The sequence below is a fragment of the Seriola aureovittata genome, chromosome 15 (genome assembly GCF_021018895.1).
Source record: "Seriola aureovittata isolate HTS-2021-v1 ecotype China chromosome 15, ASM2101889v1, whole genome shotgun sequence".
Taxonomy (NCBI): domain Eukaryota; kingdom Metazoa; phylum Chordata; class Actinopteri; order Carangiformes; family Carangidae; genus Seriola; species Seriola aureovittata.
In genome coordinates, this window is record NC_079378.1 from 14,302,785 (window position 1) to 14,321,445 (window position 18,661).

General features: G+C 42.1%; 1 protein-coding gene across 2 annotated transcripts; it reads left to right on the plus strand.

Annotated features, from left to right (window-relative positions):
• Positions 1–2,250: 2,250 nt before the first annotated feature.
• Positions 2,251–16,009, plus strand: slc43a2b (solute carrier family 43 member 2b). 2 transcript variants are annotated; one of them, XM_056396439.1, is made up of 15 exons: positions 2,251–2,316; positions 3,288–3,637; positions 6,621–6,912; positions 7,070–7,125; positions 7,225–7,301; positions 9,753–9,845; positions 10,859–10,992; positions 11,436–11,632; positions 11,746–11,889; positions 12,056–12,073; positions 12,722–12,854; positions 13,006–13,138; positions 13,799–13,872; positions 14,006–14,129; positions 14,210–16,009. In XM_056396439.1, exons 2-15 carry the CDS (start codon positions 3,478–3,480, stop codon positions 14,369–14,371), a joined length of 1,797 nt encoding a protein of 598 aa, XP_056252414.1. In that variant the 5' UTR covers positions 2,251–2,316; positions 3,288–3,477; the 3' UTR covers positions 14,372–16,009. The 2 variants fall into 2 exon arrangements, with proteins under 2 accessions (XP_056252414.1, XP_056252415.1); XM_056396440.1 differs by lacking the exon at positions 12,056–12,073.
• Positions 16,010–18,661: the final 2,652 nt, after the last annotated feature.

Genomic DNA, 18,661 nt, shown 5'->3' on the forward strand with positions numbered 1-18,661 from the left:
TTTATAATGAGTCTATCAATAATTGTTCCATTCCAAATCCACTTGTAGCATCGCCAACAATGTGACGTCAGTTTATCATTTAAAGTCTGATTGGCTAATAGTACTGATAGATCAAATGCCCCATCAACATGGATGGTTTTATAGGAGGCAAGATCAAAAGCTGAATTTCAAATTTGGTTTTTACCTTTAATCTGAGACGCTGATCACAGTAACAGCATAAATGACCATATCAGTGTTTGGTTAGATAGGTTGACTGTTCACTCAGTGGTTAATTTGAATATTGATTACAGTTTCAGTATAATACACTGGATATGGATAATCAGTAGTCTTCAGCATGGAAAACAGGGTTTCAGTTTGCAGACAATAGAAGCTCAATTTAAATTTATTACTAATGGGAAGAACCTTTTTGTGATGAGGCACCATTCATAAAGGGTTTATAAGATATAATTAATAGTTGTATTAATGGTTAATCATCACGTGACAATCATTTACCAATGCTTTAGTCAGATAAATTATGAGCCATTAAAAGGGACGACTTCGGTTGCCAGGTTTTTGAAAATCCTCCTCAAGTGTAACAATTTACTATCTTTTACACAGAGTTAGTCTGTGTGCAAAAATGAACAGTAGTTTAAATGCAGAGAGAACAATACAGTAAAGGTTCAATGTTTTTGGTGAGACATTTAAGATAAGACTGGACGAGAGTGGAAGCAGCCCCTTATTTGAATCCTGACCACCAGGCAGCTGCTTGCACTCAGAGCCAAACCCTTGTTTTTCTACCACATCTCTACATTTATTGGAATAATACAGTGTGTGGGTGGTGAAGATACACTTAACGGCCAAACACACGTCACAACTTCTGGATTTGCTGGACATTTTGCCCGCTTTCACGGCTGCAGTAGAGACAGCAAAGACGCGTAACTAACCTGCCAGCTGTTATAATCCACGTAGGAGGTTTTATCTGCAGAAATTAATGGTAAAAACTTTATCTTTATCTTTAACTTTAACATCTAACAAGCTTATAAAGTATAAGTCATGTGTGAATTCAGTCATCTGTTCACTCATTCACTACTCCCTATATAATACAGTCAGAAGTGAACAGTAAATTCTGGATTTTGGAAATTTATCCTCAATTTGCATCACCACAGAGAGGTACAGCAACGGATCCAAACAATGGATAAGCTACTACTGTATTATTCCATAGGAACATTTTTCCTATTTTTTTCCCTACATTTTTTGCAGCAGAATTTTCAACATGTTTTAGTAGGAAGTACACAAGGACAAACACCCAACCCCTGCAGAGTCTCTGCATCGACACACAGGCAGGAACAGCAGCAAGGGTTGGGGGTGGTCTGGTTATATAGATTATTATATAGCCTATTATATAGTCAAAATGCATACATATACACTGATGGTTCAGATGTTTTTAATGAAAAAAGGAAACCCCAATTAAAACTCAACTTAAACCAGATAGAAGGAGCCTACACCTGCTGAATGAATTTCCACTGAACTAAATGTGGCAGTCAGCAGGACTATTGATCATGCAGATTTGGTGCAAGTGAACGCATATTGAGAAAAAATGACTCATTAGTGACCATAAATCACCCGATTCAAGTATCGGGTTTAATGGACTCCGTGGAGGCTGAGATCAGCCAACTGCTGCCCTCAGTCTGCATGTAGCCACAACCTCAGCAGATCATACTCCGGTAAACATTAAACAAAAAGCACGGTAAACATCAGTAAACAGTTTACGCAATGACTGAAACAGAGGAGTCACCAGTCGCTCCCAGTCTGCCTCCTGCTCTCTATCAGTGCCTGTTATTGAACCAGACGTGCTGCTGATAGCCGCCACGCATCCTTATCTGCAAAAGTCCATTATGTTTTCAACCAGACTTTGTTTGGCTTGATTAATCCTTTCCACTCACCCAGTTAAAATGCTTTAAAACTTCCCCATCCCCATTCCCAATGACTGATAAAATCAAACTGTCATTCTTATTTACAAAGACTGTTTTGTTTATTTGCTCCTTGGTCCAGCTGTACTATTAAACTAAGTTTTATAGAAAAAAAAAATAATCTACAGGACTTCAAACTGACTCTGCCTGCATCATTATTCAAATATCAAAGTGCTGGGCCTGTTTGTTGTTCAGTTCTGATTGGCTGGGGTGCAGACATCAGACAGTCCCATGGTCAATAGGGGGCGCCACGTGAAGGCAGCCTGAGTATATAAACCTGGCTTTTCACAGATAACTGGCCATTTAAAGCTGACCGGAGTACATCTGGAAGTTTGAGGCTGGATGGTGCTGCATACAGCGTGGAGAGGTAAAGGAGTTTGTAATTTGCCTGTGTAGCTTCCTGTAATTTGTTTTGCGTGGTAGGAGATTGAATGAATAATGGGAATAGGTTTGTCTCTTTAATTAAGTGAAACAACACATGCACAGAAACAGGCTACCCTCAATTTTAATATGTTCACTTGCTTGTTTATTTTTCTATGAGATCTGCAGCTCACTCTGCAAACACTTTCGTCAAACTGGTTGAACAGATTGTGTGTGGGTGCATGTACAGCATTGTGTGTGTGTGTGCGTGTGTGTGTGTGTGTGTGTGTGTGTGTGTGTGTGTGTGTGTGTATGTGTGTGTGTGTTTGAGAGAATGGATTTGTTAATTGTTTGTCTGGCAGCTCCTTTATGTTTTGGATGCACCACAGTAATTGCAGAGGAAAGTTGCGGTTGGATGAGCTGGAGAGGACATTAAGGGGAGTTGTGGGGAGAGACAGGGGGCCACGGGGTGAGGGAGCAGCGAGAGAGCCCCACTTTTCTCTCAGAGTCCAGTTTGGACCAGTTTGCCTTTTCCAGCAAAACAGCAGAAAGACACAGTGATGCCACCATGGATTCTTCTTCAGTTATTAGTGCCTGTAATGAGATGTAGGATCTTTGTCACAGCAGCAGAGTGATGTCATGATCTTTGTACTAGCAGGAGGGTTAATAATTCGCCACACATTGGTACTATTAGTTACTTTAGTTACTTAACACAAATGCCATTATCTCTCCTCTGTGTGTAATTAGAAGGGAGATTTTCAATCAATCCGAAAACAGAGCATGTGTTTAATTAGTCACAGATGTCACAGATTTTTTTTCTTCACTTTTTTCATACAGTACAACTAGTTATCTTCAGTTAGGTTCAAAGTTAAGTGGTTTTATCTTGTGATGTAAACTGAACCCTTCTGTCCCACAGTAACTTCGGTGATAGGCTAACTATAAAACCTCCCCCTTCTTCTTGTGCCTTCCTCTTCACAGATAAGTGATCAGTGATCCCTCATCCTGAGTGTCAGTCAGGGAGGCTCTTCTCTGCGCTTCCAGCTTGCTCTTGTCTTCCCTCTCTGGTGGTCTCTCTCTCTCTCTCTCTCTCTCTCTCTCTCTCTCTCCCTCCATCTGTCGCCCTCTGGTTCTTCGCTCTTCCCTGCCTTTAATTTCTTTCCCTCAAACCATGGCTCCGACCCTGGCCACGGCGTTCGCCAGGCGCTGGTGGATGGCGGTGACGGCTATCATTGAGAATCTGCTCTTCTCTGCCGTGCTGTTGGGATGGGGATCGCTCCTCATCATGCTCAAGTCAGAGGGCTTCTACTCGTACATGTGCAACGAGGAGGGTGAGTCACAACTGTTGTATTTCTGTGTTGACAAAGGAATCACGGACCAACAGGCTTTACTTTTACATCGCCTGTTCCATCATATATCTCCAGACCTTTGCCTAGATTTTTTCTTGATGGAAAAGCAGTAGCCTTTAAGTAAATGGTCTTGAGCATCTGTCTTCATGAGGTTATAGTGCAGAACTTAATGTAAGGACTTGAGGGAGATTGGTTACCGGGTCAGTCGGTAAAGTGGCACCTTGATTTAGGGTGAAGGAGGGGAGCAAGCTTTTACTTAAGAGACGTAACTGAACACTGCTCCTCTCCTGCCTCTTCCATCCATTCTCTGGGAACAAGAAGTGTTTTCTGTGAATGGACATGAGGACCCAGGAGATTAAACCTGATAAGTTCAATTAGAAAGAGCGCAGGGTTACAGGTCGGCAAAGTGGTCAAAAAGTTAAAGACTAAAAGGTTCCACTGTCTCATAAACTTAAAAGTATCTCATTCTACTTGCCCCCTGGAGTTTTTTTTTTTTTAATTTACAGCGACTCCAGCTAAAGTGGCAGAGGAGGCAACTGATAAACCAATAATGGGCTAGATCAGCTGTCCTGTTGCCCTCTTCTCTAAAGTGTTTTCTCTTTTTCTCCCCGTCCACGGTGAGGCAAGTGCTTATTAAGTGTTTTCAAGTACAAAGGTGGAAGTGATGCACACAATAGCACCAGTCAGGTCGTTTTAAAAGAGAGTGGTCACAAGAGAGAGACAGAGGAATCACGCCAGACTTATCCTTTGGACCTGAGGTGACACTGTGTCGTGCCCCATGCCGCCTGACTGTGATGAGCACTGTACAAAGACACCAGACTATTGGTGGGATTCAGTTGAGTAGCCGGCCTGTCTTTCTCAGGAGTTGAGAGTAATTGATTCACCTAGCTGGTGATTTGTAGGAGGATATATTTCCAGCTTGATGTTTAAGGGTCATTCAGCATCACTTAGTAACAGATCCTAAAATTCAACCATTGACCTTCTATTACTAAAGGCTAATTACTCAACAGTACAACATTTTCTAGCATATTAAATAATGCTGATGCTGTGCATAGGAACAAACCCCCTAGTTGAGCATCCACCACTGTAGGTGACTGCCTGGAGCGCTGCCACAGTCGTCTTTATCTTGTGCTGATGATGTAAGAGGGAGAGCACAGCAGTACCAGCTCAGCTCTTTTCAGGCATGTGACATGTGATAGAGGGGACTGAGAGATCCACAGCAGGATTTTATTACTGGTAATATGGAAGCTTAAAGTCCACTGATAAAGGGCAGGGAAGAGACTGATAGTAAAGTAATGAACAGTAGAAATCAGACAACTGGGAAGGAGGGGGGGTGGGGGTGTCAGTAAAAACAGAAAGGACAGATAACAACCGTGCAGATGGAGATTTTGTGCTTATGCAGCAGAGATATGAGGGGGGTGGTTAAAACTCAGGTTTATATGGGCACTGCCTCACTTCAGATAAGTTGGTAAAATGACTGAGTTTTTTTTTTTTACACTTGTTGCACATTTTTATACACGTTTGAGGATTTTCAGTTACTATTTAACACAGTTAAACAAAGTATACACTCCCTAGAATTCATTGTGAGCGTCACACCTTTTAGTACACGTGCAGCTCCACAGAATCTTATGAAATTTCATCGAAATGGAAATGTCATTGCAAAAAAGACATCATGCACTGTTCTTTCATTAACCACAATTTTTCACTAATCACCTTCACCACCTCACCGACCATGTTTCAACACTGTACTGATCCCCTTTGCCCGTTGCTGCTGCTTATCAGTCTGCAAGGCCAGTAAAGGAACACTATATGCAAGGTAATTTATGATTCTTTTAGTCTGCTCTCTAAATCTTGGGATTCATCCCTGCTTTTTTTTTTCTTCTTTTTCTTTACGAGCTTCATTCCCACACTGAGCCACAGACACCCACACATTTCCCTGCCACTCAACAAGAGTGCATTTTGCAGATAATGTGAACGTTAAGCTTGGTGCCAGTCGCTTAATGCCGGCCGTTATTTCGTCAGAGGCCAAGAATGAGAAAAAAAAAAAAAACCCAATGTGTGTTTTCTTTAAACAGTCGAGCTATTCATTTTGCATCGCCCTGCCCAATCGAATCTGCCTGCGACAGTTGCCAAACAACACCAAATATGTGCATGTTCGGACGCTTTGCCAACCAGCTGTCCCCCTTCGGCCTTGCTCCACAGTGTCTAACAACGTGTACGATCTGGTTTCCTGAGGGAGACTTTGCCACTTTGTTATGAAGCACGTCATGGTGTTTCACACAAGGACACCACACAAATACTTGCCATCTATGACTAGAAAGGAAAACGGTAGAGGCGAGGGAGGAAATCCAGAAAACATCAGCTCATACATGAGCAATAAAGTCTCCAAACTGCTGCTCCTCTCGTTTTCCTCGCTGGACTCAACCTGAACTTTTGTACTTTTTCACATTATCTTGCGGGTTCTAATGATAATGAGAAGTTTACTGCCAGTTCCACCTTATCACCTTATATCCCATTCCAACGTAGGCTACTAATAAAATCCAAACAGCATCTCAGTAAAAGCAGATTGGCACATGATATGATGTTATAGGTTTCTACTTTGATTTTTTACATACACCCTGATTCTGCACGTGATCAGCGCACGCGAGGACACTATGTGTTGATGTATCATGATCCTGTGAATAAGCAGAACCGCCGCCTTCAGATTTCATCTGTATGACAAGAAGCTCACAGCTCCCTGCGCCAAAGCGTCTATAGGAGTCAATCTTCCACACTCATACGATTTTTCGCAGAACTTTTTTCGCATCAGTATGATCAAATAAGGCACGTGACTCCTCAATGAAATGGTCACGTTTTGGCAACCTGGATCACCTCATCTCACATCTGTTTGTTTTGGGGTTTTTTTTGTTGGTGTCATACTCCAAAATGTGTCTAATCTTCCACCCGCTTTCATAACGCTCTTTAGGTAACAGCTCCAGCTACAATCTGTCCCAAACCGAGGTGACGCCGGCACCCGACGAGTATGACTACTATGATGGTGAGGGTGCCGTGGTTGGTCTGGGCGACGGAGTGGAGATGAGACCCCTTGTCCCCCTGGACGGGCCCCTGAGGATGAACGGCTGGCTGATCTGTAAAGAGCAGGATGAGATGCTGAACCTGGCGTTCACGGTGGGCTCCTTCCTGCTCTCAGCCATCACACTGCCGCTGGGGATCGTCATGGATAAATATGGGCCTCGCAAGCTACGACTGCTGGGCAGGTGAGCAAGGAAGGAGAAGAAATGATCCAGACTAACAATGGTGTCTTTTGAACTTGACTTTGAACCTAAGAATTCTGGATGTTATTTCTTCGGCAGCAATTTGATGCGATTTAAATTGTCATTAGAAGGGTTTGACACGACGTTCATCTATTTTCAGCACGTGCTTCGGATTGTCCTGTCTCCTCATTGCCTATGGAGCCTACAAACCAAATGGTAAGCCTGCCCGCAGACTGCACGTGTACCTTCATTTTTAAACTGCATTTGTTTAGTAGTGTGGCTCTTGACTCTTGACCTAATGTGTGTCATTTGCAGAACTCTCTGTCCTTATCTTCATTGCGCTGACTTTCAATGGCTTTGGGGGCATGTGCATGACCTTCACCTCTCTCACAGTAAGTGAGTGCACAGTTGCCTGTGCTTTGAATCCCCACCCACCACCACCACCACTGCAGAGCCTTGTCACATAGTGTTTGTACAGATGTATATTTTCTATCTTCATCGTGTCTTTTGTGTCAATGTTAGTGCTGTTATAATAGTTTGCTGGCTCCCTGTCTGCCCCCCCCCCCCCCTGTCTGGCATTCCACCCTGTCTCCTGTTGTGTTCTGTTATGTTTTTTTGTTGTTGTTTTTTTGTTTGTTTTGGGGTTTTTTTTTTTGTTTGGCTCCTTACGCTGCTCTCTGTGTTCCCGTGGACAATCGGCCTCAGCTTTGGATAGCAGGGAGCAGGGACTGATTGGAGAGAGAGGAGGAGAGGGGAAAGTAACGCACTGGTTCATTATCACTGTCCACTGCGTTTAGTGTTGCAATAACATCATAGCAAGAGCAGATCTAGCAGCTAGAACGGCTCGAATTTTACATTGTGCAGTAAGTTGAAAGAAAAAGAAAGAACAACAATCAGAGGCATAAATCATAAAGACCCCTCAGTCAGTTTCCCATTCATGTTTTGGAAATGACTTTACCCTTTGGGGTTCGATTGATGTTTACAGGGAAGTTAAAAAAAGTATATGCCTTTTCAAAACCCCAATGGACAGTTAAAAAAAAAAAACAGGTGCCCACATTACCCACAATGCAACTGACAGCTTAGTTCAGCTGGTAAAGCTCTAATGGCGCGCCTCCAAATGTTTTTCATTTTCACACTTGTAGTCCTCAGACCCAACCATCACTGACTCGAGTGACATCATTTGAGGCAGAATCAGATTTCGAACAGCTTTCCTTGGAGCCACAGAGGACTTCAAACGACAGTGGGTGGAGCTCCCCTTTAAGACGGAGCAGACCCACAAAAGACACAGGGACGGAAAAACAAGTGGGAATTCGTAGAGTTCACAGGGTCATTCCCTCACCATTCCTCTGCATTTTCCCCCTGCTGTTCCTCATCCTCCTGGTCCCTCCCCTTTGCCATCAGTTCAGCCTACAGTGACACACACAGGAGTCCGGGGTTGTACCATGGTGATGCTTTTCACAAGAGAGGGGCTCTCCTCCAGTAAATCTCCCAATGAAACACTCTATTTTCTATACCACCACAGGCTACGTCTTTCGTCTCCTATGTGGTATCAGTTGCGTCCACCTAAATTCCTTATTAGTTGCTGCCACATTGCCTTAATGTCAGCGATGTAGTAAAGCCATGATTTAGGGCTTTGTTTTGCTCTTTTCCTGCAGGCCTCAGCCCCCAGGAGCCTTCAGGGTCTGTCCATGAAGCCGTGTTTTCCCCTTTCATCCCCTTTCACAACCTGACATACTGTACTCGAAAGCCTCAGTGTTGGGTTAATAATTAGACTCTGCATTGCTCCTTGACTCCTTGATTATGACTTCACCTCAGACATACAGGCATTCATTCTCAGCTGAGGGGTGTTGGGTAACACTCAGCTGCCCTCAGCAGCCACAGCTGGCTCCCTGCCAAAATGTCAGTTGTCTGTTCACCTTTCCAGCAGCTGCTGATGTATCAGTAATATTTAAAAATCCGTTGGAGCAGTTTTTTTTTTTTTTTTCAAGGACTCCTGATAAACTGGGGTGCTTCTGTGTGCAAACTTTTTTCAGTTTAGCAGACACAGACACAAACACATACCTCTTCCTCAGCTTCCTCCTTATGTAATTGAATGTGCTTGTTGTTGTTCAGTCTCTTGAAAGCAGAACAGCTTGTGAATGCCTTTGTATTCGGGTGTTTTGTCACCCGCTGTCTCCTGTTTTTCTCTGTTGTATCTCCCAGCTCTCTCTTGTCTTTCCCCAAAGCACGTAAAAGACAGAGAGAGTGAACTTAGTAGGTTACTCATCCCATCTCTCATCATCGTCATCTTTTATCGTCAGTCCATCTCTTTTGTCCTCGAATGTCACCTCTCCTCAGTCGCCCTCTGCGATTGTTTCAGCTGTATAGAATTCACCAGCACTGCGTCGTCCGTGTCCTGTGTTGGACAGCTGTGTGTGTTATGTGATGGTGTTTTATATTACAAAGTGTTCCATGTCACTTTGTTGTGCTATTATTCTCTCGGATGTTCTTTCTGTACAGCCATGTCTGCATGCTAATTGGTTCCCACTGTCCCCTCTGACCCCCGTGTCAGTGGGCACCATCCTCACAGTGTCCCAAATCTGTCCCAGCGGCCTCAAGCTTAGAGCAGCTAGAGTGTAGCTGAGACCACGATGATCTTGGCAGTAGATGTTTTGACCTTTATACTCATATTTACAATGAAATATTGTTTATATGAATGCCTGTTAAAATGCAGATCTCCACTAAAACCTGTAAGTGTGGCTCAGAAAAGATTAACTAGGACAGGTTGTGATGATGTGATAATCTGAAATCTTAATCTGTCTCTTTTCATTTCTCTCTCTCTCTCTCTCTCTCTCTCTCTCTAGCTGCCTAACATGTTTGGGGACCTCCGCTCGACCTTCATCGCCCTGATGATCGGCTCCTACGCCTCATCCGCTGTCACCTTCCCTGGTGTCAAGGTAACAATCACTGAATCACCCTGCACACATCCACACACCTGCACTGACACGATATATGTTAACTTATGTTTTTTCACCACTCCTATAAATGTCATCCAGTCTTCACCAAATTTAAAACATAATGTGAAAAAAATGTATATTTTTCTGTCTTTCCATGCTGCAATCCAATTAAATGAAACAAAATATCACAGTAAATAGTTCAAATTAGGGCGGTCACAGTGTCAGATTTTCACTGTATGATTATCGTGGCCAAAAAAATTTACGATAACAATATTATCGTTATATCTACAGAAAATTTGCAAAGAAAAATAGTATTAATAATGATGCCAGCAGTCAAATTCATCTTTATCTTTGTTTAATGTGTGTTTTGTCTCTTTTTTGCCAAGTGCATTATATTCAAATACGAGTGAAGGGAGGTGGAGAAAGAGTCTGTAACCATGTGCAAAAGCGAATGAAAAGAACAATTAAACTTAATGGATAGAGAACAGGCAACCAGATTACCAGATCCACAAGGCCTAGCATCCGCCATTATGATATTATTCTATATGTGTTATTAACACAATGTTATTGTCAATACATATCGCAAGATAGAATGCTAAAAAAAAAAAGTATAAAAGTATAATGTTAACAGAGTGCATACATGCTGAGCACATCAGTCAGCAGAACTGGGGAAGGGAAGATTTCCACTTTAATAGACAAATGCCCAACTTCTATTTGAATTGTTTGCCAAAGTCATAACCTGCCATATCTCTTCTTGAATCCAATTGGAAACTTGATGATATAATATATGATATAATATTGCCACCACTGAGTAACATGACATGGTCATCTTTATATAAAGGCCTCAGTATTCACAGATAGAATTTAGATATGTGGGTATTTTCCACACATGTGTAATTTGATGGAGATATGGATCCGGAAGCAGGTTTAAAACACTGAAACGCTTTCTGACTTCTTATATTTGTGGTCTCCTCTGTATTTTGCGTTCATTGGTCGTGTTTTGATGTGCACAGGTGATCTATGACCTTGGCATACCTTTCATCACTATTTTGGTGGTGTGGGCTGCCTGTGCTGGACTGGTCTTCCTGAACTGCTACTTCAACTGGCCACTGGAACCATTCCCAGGACCAGAGGACATGGACTACAGGTTAGTACCACAGATACACGCAGTCACTATTCTATCTTCTTTTTTATCTGTTACTACATGTCAACGTTGTCATTCTGATGGAGCCTTTCCCATCCAGATGTAGATCCAGATGTAACAGTTGCATTGCATGGCTATAGAAATCATTGACTCTATCTGACAAATAACTATGTAATATGTCCAGAAATGTGCAGTGTAATGCGACCAGGTTAAAGTCTATCTGCTGATGATCACACTTAGAATCATGTTTTTGAACCGGCTGATTCAGCAGGAAATTTTTCCAGTACACTGAGTCACGTCAAGACTCATCACCATTTTCTCTTTATGATATTAACTTTTTTAATTTTTTTTTTTATCCTCCACGACCCCCTCCCTTGTCGCCCTTGTCTTTTACTCCCACTTCATTCACCCGCTTTTCATCCATCTGACCTCTTCTTCTTTCTCAGTGTGAAGATCAAGTTCAGCTGGCTGGGCTTTGACCACAAAATCACAGGGAAGCAGTTCTACAGCCAAGTGACCACCGTGGGCCGCCGTCTGAGTGTTGGCAACAGCCTGAAGCAGAAGGAGCTGGCCACTAAGGACGGCCACAAGCTCTGCCTCTCCACCATGGACCTGGAAATGGAGTGCAGGCCACAGGAAGAGTGTAAGACTGCAGAATTGAAAAGCTCCTGATGTGAATTTTAGTAAAGGTTGACCCCGTTTTTTTTGTGCTTCTCATCCTAATGCATGTCATTTACTCCTTCGTCCCCTCTGCAGCCCAGTCGTTCTTGAAAACTATCAGCAGCCCGATCTTCATGCTCAGCCTGGTCACCATGTCCGTCACTCAGCTTCGTCTCTTGTTCTACATGGGGGCCATGAACAGCGTCCTGGAGTCTCTCAGTGATGGAGACCTCAACACAGGTTTGTTTTTCTGCCTTTGAATATATGTCTCTGTGTGTGTAGACACACATGAAAACTTCTCTTTTTTTTTTTGCTTTATCTAGAATATGACACTGACTATCAATAAGTGACTTTGATTCGTGACTAAAAAGCAGCTGAACTGACTTGCTTTTAATTGAATTTTCAGTGGAGAGAATGGAAGTTGGTAAGACTAAAAGCTTATAGTTATATGAGTAGTTTACTGAACCGTTACATTATTAACTGTCAAGTTAATAACAATTAGAATATAACCTCTAGTCTGGCACAGGTCTGCTACCACACCCCAATAACCCACTTCCACTACTTACTGTAAAACTGTCGTAGCTAGTTAGTGTTATTTCATGATTTGACCTTGGCTGTTGTTCATGTCAGTAACCCAGTCCTTCAGCTGACATTCAGCTTTCATCTGAAACCACCAGGTACCATTTGTTGTACTCATTAACTAACTTTGCCCCTCAGCACCAGCAAACAGTACACATCATATGAGCACTTTTCATTTATCATTAGTCCATGGATCATAAATCCCCCGCATATTGGCATAATATTGACTTTCGAACCTCCGTTAACTCAGTATCTGGTTGTGTCATTCTGTGTAGCTCCCGCAGCTAGGACTAATAATTAACTGTACCATCATAGTCATTAACTAGCTAGAAAACAGACCTGAAGCCTCCACCACTTCGATCTTTTTATCCTTCCTTCTAATCCTTCCCCTTTCTTATCTTTTCCCAATTTCTAATATTGTAATGTTGGGTTTGGGTTTGTTTGTTTTGTTTTTTTTTTTACAACTTTTTAATCCTCATTCTCTCCCTCTCAGTGAGTCTATACACTTCCATCTTTGGCATGCTGCAGCTACTTTGCCTGATGACCACTCCTGTGATTGGTCAGATCATGGACTGGAAGCTGAAGGACTGTGATGATGGAGAGGAGGAAAAGGAACCCTGCAGCAAGTGAGTCAAGTCTGAGTAACCCCTTAATAGTGGTGGGTAAACTCTCTGTTTCTACCCCTTTCCATTTATAGACCCAGGCATTAATATTTACATATTTACATAAAACGGAGTTGTGAAATCAGTGCTCATCTGACCTCTCTTCCTTTGTAAGGGGGGAGATTAAGAAAAAGCCCAGAGACAGAAAGACCCAGAAGGTGACCAATGCCCTGCGAGCTTTCGTCCTCACAAACGTCCTTTTAGTAGGATTCGGGATCACCTGCCTAGTGCCCAATCTCCCCCTGCAGGTGAGTGGTGCACTTCAGCTGTCAGAGATGCCTTGCTAGCAAAGTTTTTCTTTAAAAGAAAAAGTTACTGATTAGCCTCTTTTCACAGGCTGTTGGCAGCAGAGACAGCCAGTTATGTAAAAGTCAACATGGCTAACAGCATCACTATGTGTAATTACATATAATGTGTGATAATGTGGAACTTTAAAGGAATAGTTTGGCATTTCGGGAAACAAGCTGGTTCACTTTAATGCAGAGAGATAAATAAACCTGAATTCCCCTTAGGATTGATAAAATATCTATCTATCTATCTATCTATCTATCTATCTATCTATCTATCTATCTATCTATCTATCTATCTATCTATCTATCTATAAGGCTACAGTAGGATAGGCTAACTTAGCTTAGCATAGAGTAGATACAGATGAAACAAACAAGATATAGCACATTAATTGTTGAGCTTTAGAGGTGCTGGGAGGTAGATTTTACTTTTGGACAGAGCCAAGCAGGCCGTTTCCAAAACCACCTCCAGTTTCATTTCACAAGCGATATTCATCTTCTTTCTGCGAGAAAAGCCAAAAGGCATGTGTCCCAAAATGTTGACTAGTTCCTTTGAGGCTCCCACCTAAATGATCATGATCTATTATTATTGATTTCCTCTACTTTTATCTTTTATCTCAGATTGTGTCATTTGTCTTACACACTGTGGTGAGAGGATTCATTCACTCCGCTGTTGGTGGCCTCTACGCTGCTGTGTAAGTCCCCAAAGTACCACTAACTTCACACACACTCACACACATTTATATCATGATCTTCATCATCTTGGTCCTCTGCATGTGCATGTCGCTTCAAACTTAGAGACTAAATGTACCTCTCCTTTCTCTCCAGGTATCCCTCCTCCCAGTTTGGTAGTCTGACGGGCATGCAGTCTCTGGTCAGTGCTGTGTTTGCTCTGCTGCAGCAACCCCTATTTCTGGCTATGATGGGACCCCTGGGGGGAGACCCACTCTGGGTATGTATACGCACACACTCAAACACTGTCACGCATGAATGAAACCCTTAGGCATGGCTAATTCTAGTGTTGTCCTCCAGGTCAATGTTGGACTCCTTGCCCTCAGTATGCTGGGCTTCTTGCTGCCTCTCTACCTGATCTGCTACAGACGGACGCTCTTCAGAGAGCAACAGCAGAAGATGGACAACGCTAAGATCTACATGAAAATTAACGGCTCCGACATCCCCGAGGCCTTCGTCTAGAGAAAATGGAAATGAAGAGAAACGGAGAACAGCAAGTGAAGAAGATTTCTTACTGAGAAAGATTGGCAGTCCAGTGATACCTGCACACATACGCGTTTAAAAGGACAACTGAAATCTTAAATATCACATTTATCCACCGATTACACACACACACACACACACACACACACACACACACACACACACACACACACACACACACACACACACACACACACACACACACACACAAACAGACTGCCACCCCCATTTTGCCAAAATCCCACCAAGATAAACTGATGCCGCGGTTGTCATGGAAACGAGTCTTTTGGAGAGTTGCTGAGGAGAAAAGTGAAACGTGGAGAGGGGGAAAAAAAATTAAAAAAAGAACAAGAGAGAGGAAAGACTGTGAAAGGAAAGAGGCATCAGCCCTCTGCATTCCCCCAAATCCTCTGAATTCTCTTTTTTTATTCCCTCCTCTCTGAGCGGCACATTAGTGCAGCTCCATTCCACACCAGACTGCTTTAATAGTCCCTATACGAGCAGAAAAAGGAAAAAAGGAAAGCTTGTTTAGTCAACGAATTTCCACCTGTGAGACCAGCAAGACTGCAAAAACGTCACCCTCACAACTACCAACCGTATTAGTGAGTGATTCCATTGTTTTCGTTTGTGTTTAATGTGCCGACTTTAAATCATGCTGATTGTAAATCCCATAACACGGTGCTACCTATCTATTCATCAGCTGGACTTTTTGACAGAGGGTGTAAGGTAAGTGTGGACTGAATGGCATTAACGAGTGGGAGGCAGGGGGAGGAGAGACGAGCCTTATTGCTGATGATGAGCGAGAGGAAAAGACAGTCATGATGATTAATGATGAGGCTTTTTTTCTCTTTAATTTTTTTTTTTTTTTACAAGGCTAACATCTTATTACAGTATAAAACTACTTTAGCTTAGAGTATACTGTAGTATTGGATGAATGTCAGTGTTTTATATGGCTGTATTCTGTAAGGGGGACATCAAACAAACTGCGGCATGTTTTGCTAAAAGCGAAATGTTCATGTATGTTTAGATTATTTATTTTATTTCCTGCTTTGTTTAGTTTCTTTTTTATACTTTAAGTTTGCCGGAGGTTCCCTTTGAATATACCTTCATATAAAAGAGATGATTTGTTCATTGAACTTTATCTCCCCTTGGGTAGGTAATACAACTTACATATACATGTAGATGTACTCAATGTACATCGGCATGTGTCCATAAAACCATCATCATTCAGATGCCTTTGCTTAAAGTCAATATTTCATTCAGCTTATTTACTTACTATTAAAAGAAATGCAGCACTTTATTCCGCATTAAAACCCTTTAAATACCACACACATCAGCTCAGTTTAGCACTTCTCTCCTGACGCCCACTTTCATTTTCAGCTCCTCCCTCCTTCACATGTGTATTTATTTTTATTTTACACTCACCTTCTCCATCATAAATTTCATGATGTATTTAAATGTTGCTGTGCTGGCAACTACACACACATGTTGTGTACTGCGTTGTTCGCATAGAGCTCTTCCTTCTATCATTGAACATAGATGTTTGTTATAAAGGTATTCCAGTTTAATGTGGAAGAATTTGTGGCCGGTTAATAAAAATGTGTTGATCTCTTAAAATGTTTGTCCCTGTTTATGTTTTTTTTTTTTTTTTTTTTCACTGCTCACCTGGCTGCAATATAGGTCTCAGTATAATTTCAGAAAAGGTGTTAAGAAAAATGCAGTTGATAAGAGTTTTAGGTTGTTCTGCAACCAACCAGCAGAGGTCAGTATTAGAAGCATGTGATTCAGAGGCCCAGCCACCACACATGATGAAGAAGCCAGGGTACATTTTGACCCTTTAGGCCTAATTGCAACTGAATTACAGTTATGTCCTGCTGAACTTTTGATGAACAAACATCAGGATTTTGAAATACACTGACAAATAACAGACACACATGTAGACGTGCTTTTCGATCTTATTGGAATCGAGACAGGTTTTTGTTTCCACACAGTTCCGTATGAATGGTTCGTATGTAAAGTGTGTTACATTATCCAGGACGCACTCACATTCAAAAGTGCTAATCTGCTTTAACAACAGTGTTTGAGAACTGACTGTCTCCTCACTCCGCGTCCCCTCAGGAAGCTTGTTCGGAGGTGAGATTAAGACTAATTCTGAACAGTGTTTTAACACCAGATGTTCCCGCCGCACATTCTCACTACACGTTTGGTTTGAGCAGGCCTGTCAGCGCACTGCTCTGTCATCTGATACCACACTCCGGCAGATGGTTATCACTTGACACCTCAGCCTCTCTCTTCACCTGAGAAGAGATCTGACTGAGGGAACGTCACTCACATCAGGGACAGCGGCTTCCCGGGAGATCTCTGCTGGCCCCGGTGCTGCCGTTGCTGGAGGAGCAAATTGTTGGTCGGCTGGCTGAGACCCTGCTGGTTTTGTCCAGAGACACAGTTCAAAGACGCAACGTGAGACCACTGCGTCTCTGTGTTGACTCTAAACTCACTGTAAAGCAAGTAGTGGGTCAGTCACATCCGGTTCTCTTAAACAATTTGACCATACACCTCTAAATAATGAGCCACAGTGGTTTTCTCTGTTGTTGCTTCATCAGATCATACAAAGCAATGAGACAAACATGGGGGAGATATAAAAGGCACAGTAATAGAACACATTCTATCAAAAAATGCAAATCATAATCATGCATATTAAACTTATTATAACGCAATGTTTTTTGTTTTTTGTAATTATTCCCATTGACATAAAGGCTACAAGTCAAGTTATCTTTAGTAGGAATTATAATGAAAAACTGATGATGTTAGATGACATCAATAGATAGATAGATAGATAGATAGATAGATAGATAGATAGATAGATAGATAGATAGATAGATAGATAGATACTACATTTATTAGACGCACTAAGCGGCCCTTCCTATGAGAAGACAGAGGGATGATAAGCGGATGTTGGCAGACGGATACAGATGCGCTATAAATACAGCAGCAGTGCGCTGTTACATAATTTTAGACTCACACACACGCAATCACATCCCGCGATCCTCGGGACGTGGGACTGGATTAGGGACCTGTGACGCCTTGTCATCGCATCACGCGCCAGCACCATCCTATAGACCCCGTGCATGGTGGAGCAAAGTGTTGGCCAGGGTGCCTCCAGGGGTCCTTGAGAGAATGACACATCTGCCTAAGAGGATGACTGTACACGCGTAATTTCCTCCACGATTTCATCTTACACTTCACATGTGATCGCTGTAGGAAGCGTATTTGAGAGTCGTTGTCATGTAAAACAAACGATGACATGTCAGTCAGCAGTGGCAGGTGTCTGGAGTGGGTCTGGCGTTTCTGTATGCAAATAATCACGTTAGATGCGGGGACTTTGTTTAAGGGGCTTAGAGAGCTGACGCACCGTGCGTCTGTGCCATCACTGGTGGTCCCCGTGCCATGCCCATATATACTCTGATGGTGAATAGCCACGTTTCTACGTCACCGTGACTGCGATGACGCAGAGGATGTAGCACACTCATAAGAAAAACGGTTCAGGGGGACTCATTTCGCCTGGATCACGACAGAAGCCTTACTATTTCCTGTTATTTATTATTTATCATTATGTATTTATTTATATGTCTTTATTTCGTGCGGTTTGTCTGATGCTTGGTTGTTTTTCAATATTTTTAATTACTGTTGTTATAGAGTATCCCATCTCTTATTATGGTAGTCTATATAATGTTAATGGGGGTTTATATCAATCTTAAATTATGTGTGATTCTCCAAGCTTTTGTTCGTCCAATTCATCATTTCTGTTTGAATAAAGTTAGGATATATGATATAGGACCCCATTCCTTTAGAAACGAAATTTCATTTCAGCTTTAGAAAGCTATTTGTAGCCTATTAGCTGTACAAATCTACAACTTAAAAACACTTGAATGTGAACTTTATTCTTTATTCTAACTTATCTATTAGGCTATTTTATCATCTATTTTTATCTATTTTAAAACTATTTGGTTTTTCTGTTTATTCTGTTATTCTTATTTTTTAATTTGCTGCTAAAAGGCTGTTTTAGTCACATGGGGTGAAAAAGTGTCAGTATGAGCTGCTCCAAACAGCAGACTTAAACAGTTTTCTATGCGTTATAAATTCTTAGATCTATTAATTAGGCTCAGTTTGGTCCTTTCAGTTATTATGGCTCAGCTCTATTAACCAATCACAAACAACAACCACAAACAGATCCCTGTGAACCATCCTTTTCTGTGTGTAGTCTGCTCT

What these genes read in the sequence shown, in the direction of transcription:
- slc43a2b (XM_056396439.1), top strand. Translation starts at nt 3,478, where the DNA reads ATGGCTCCGACCCTGGCCACGGCGTTCGCCAGGCGCTGGTGGATGGCG. An exon ending in CCAGAGGACATGGACTACAG is followed by an intron (nt 10,993 to 11,435) that starts GTTAGTACCACA and finishes CTTCTTTCTCAG; the next exon opens with TGTGAAGATCAAGTTCAGCT. An exon ending in TGGGGGGAGACCCACTCTGG is followed by an intron (nt 14,130 to 14,209) that starts GTATGTATACGC and finishes GTTGTCCTCCAG; the next exon opens with GTCAATGTTGGACTCCTTGC.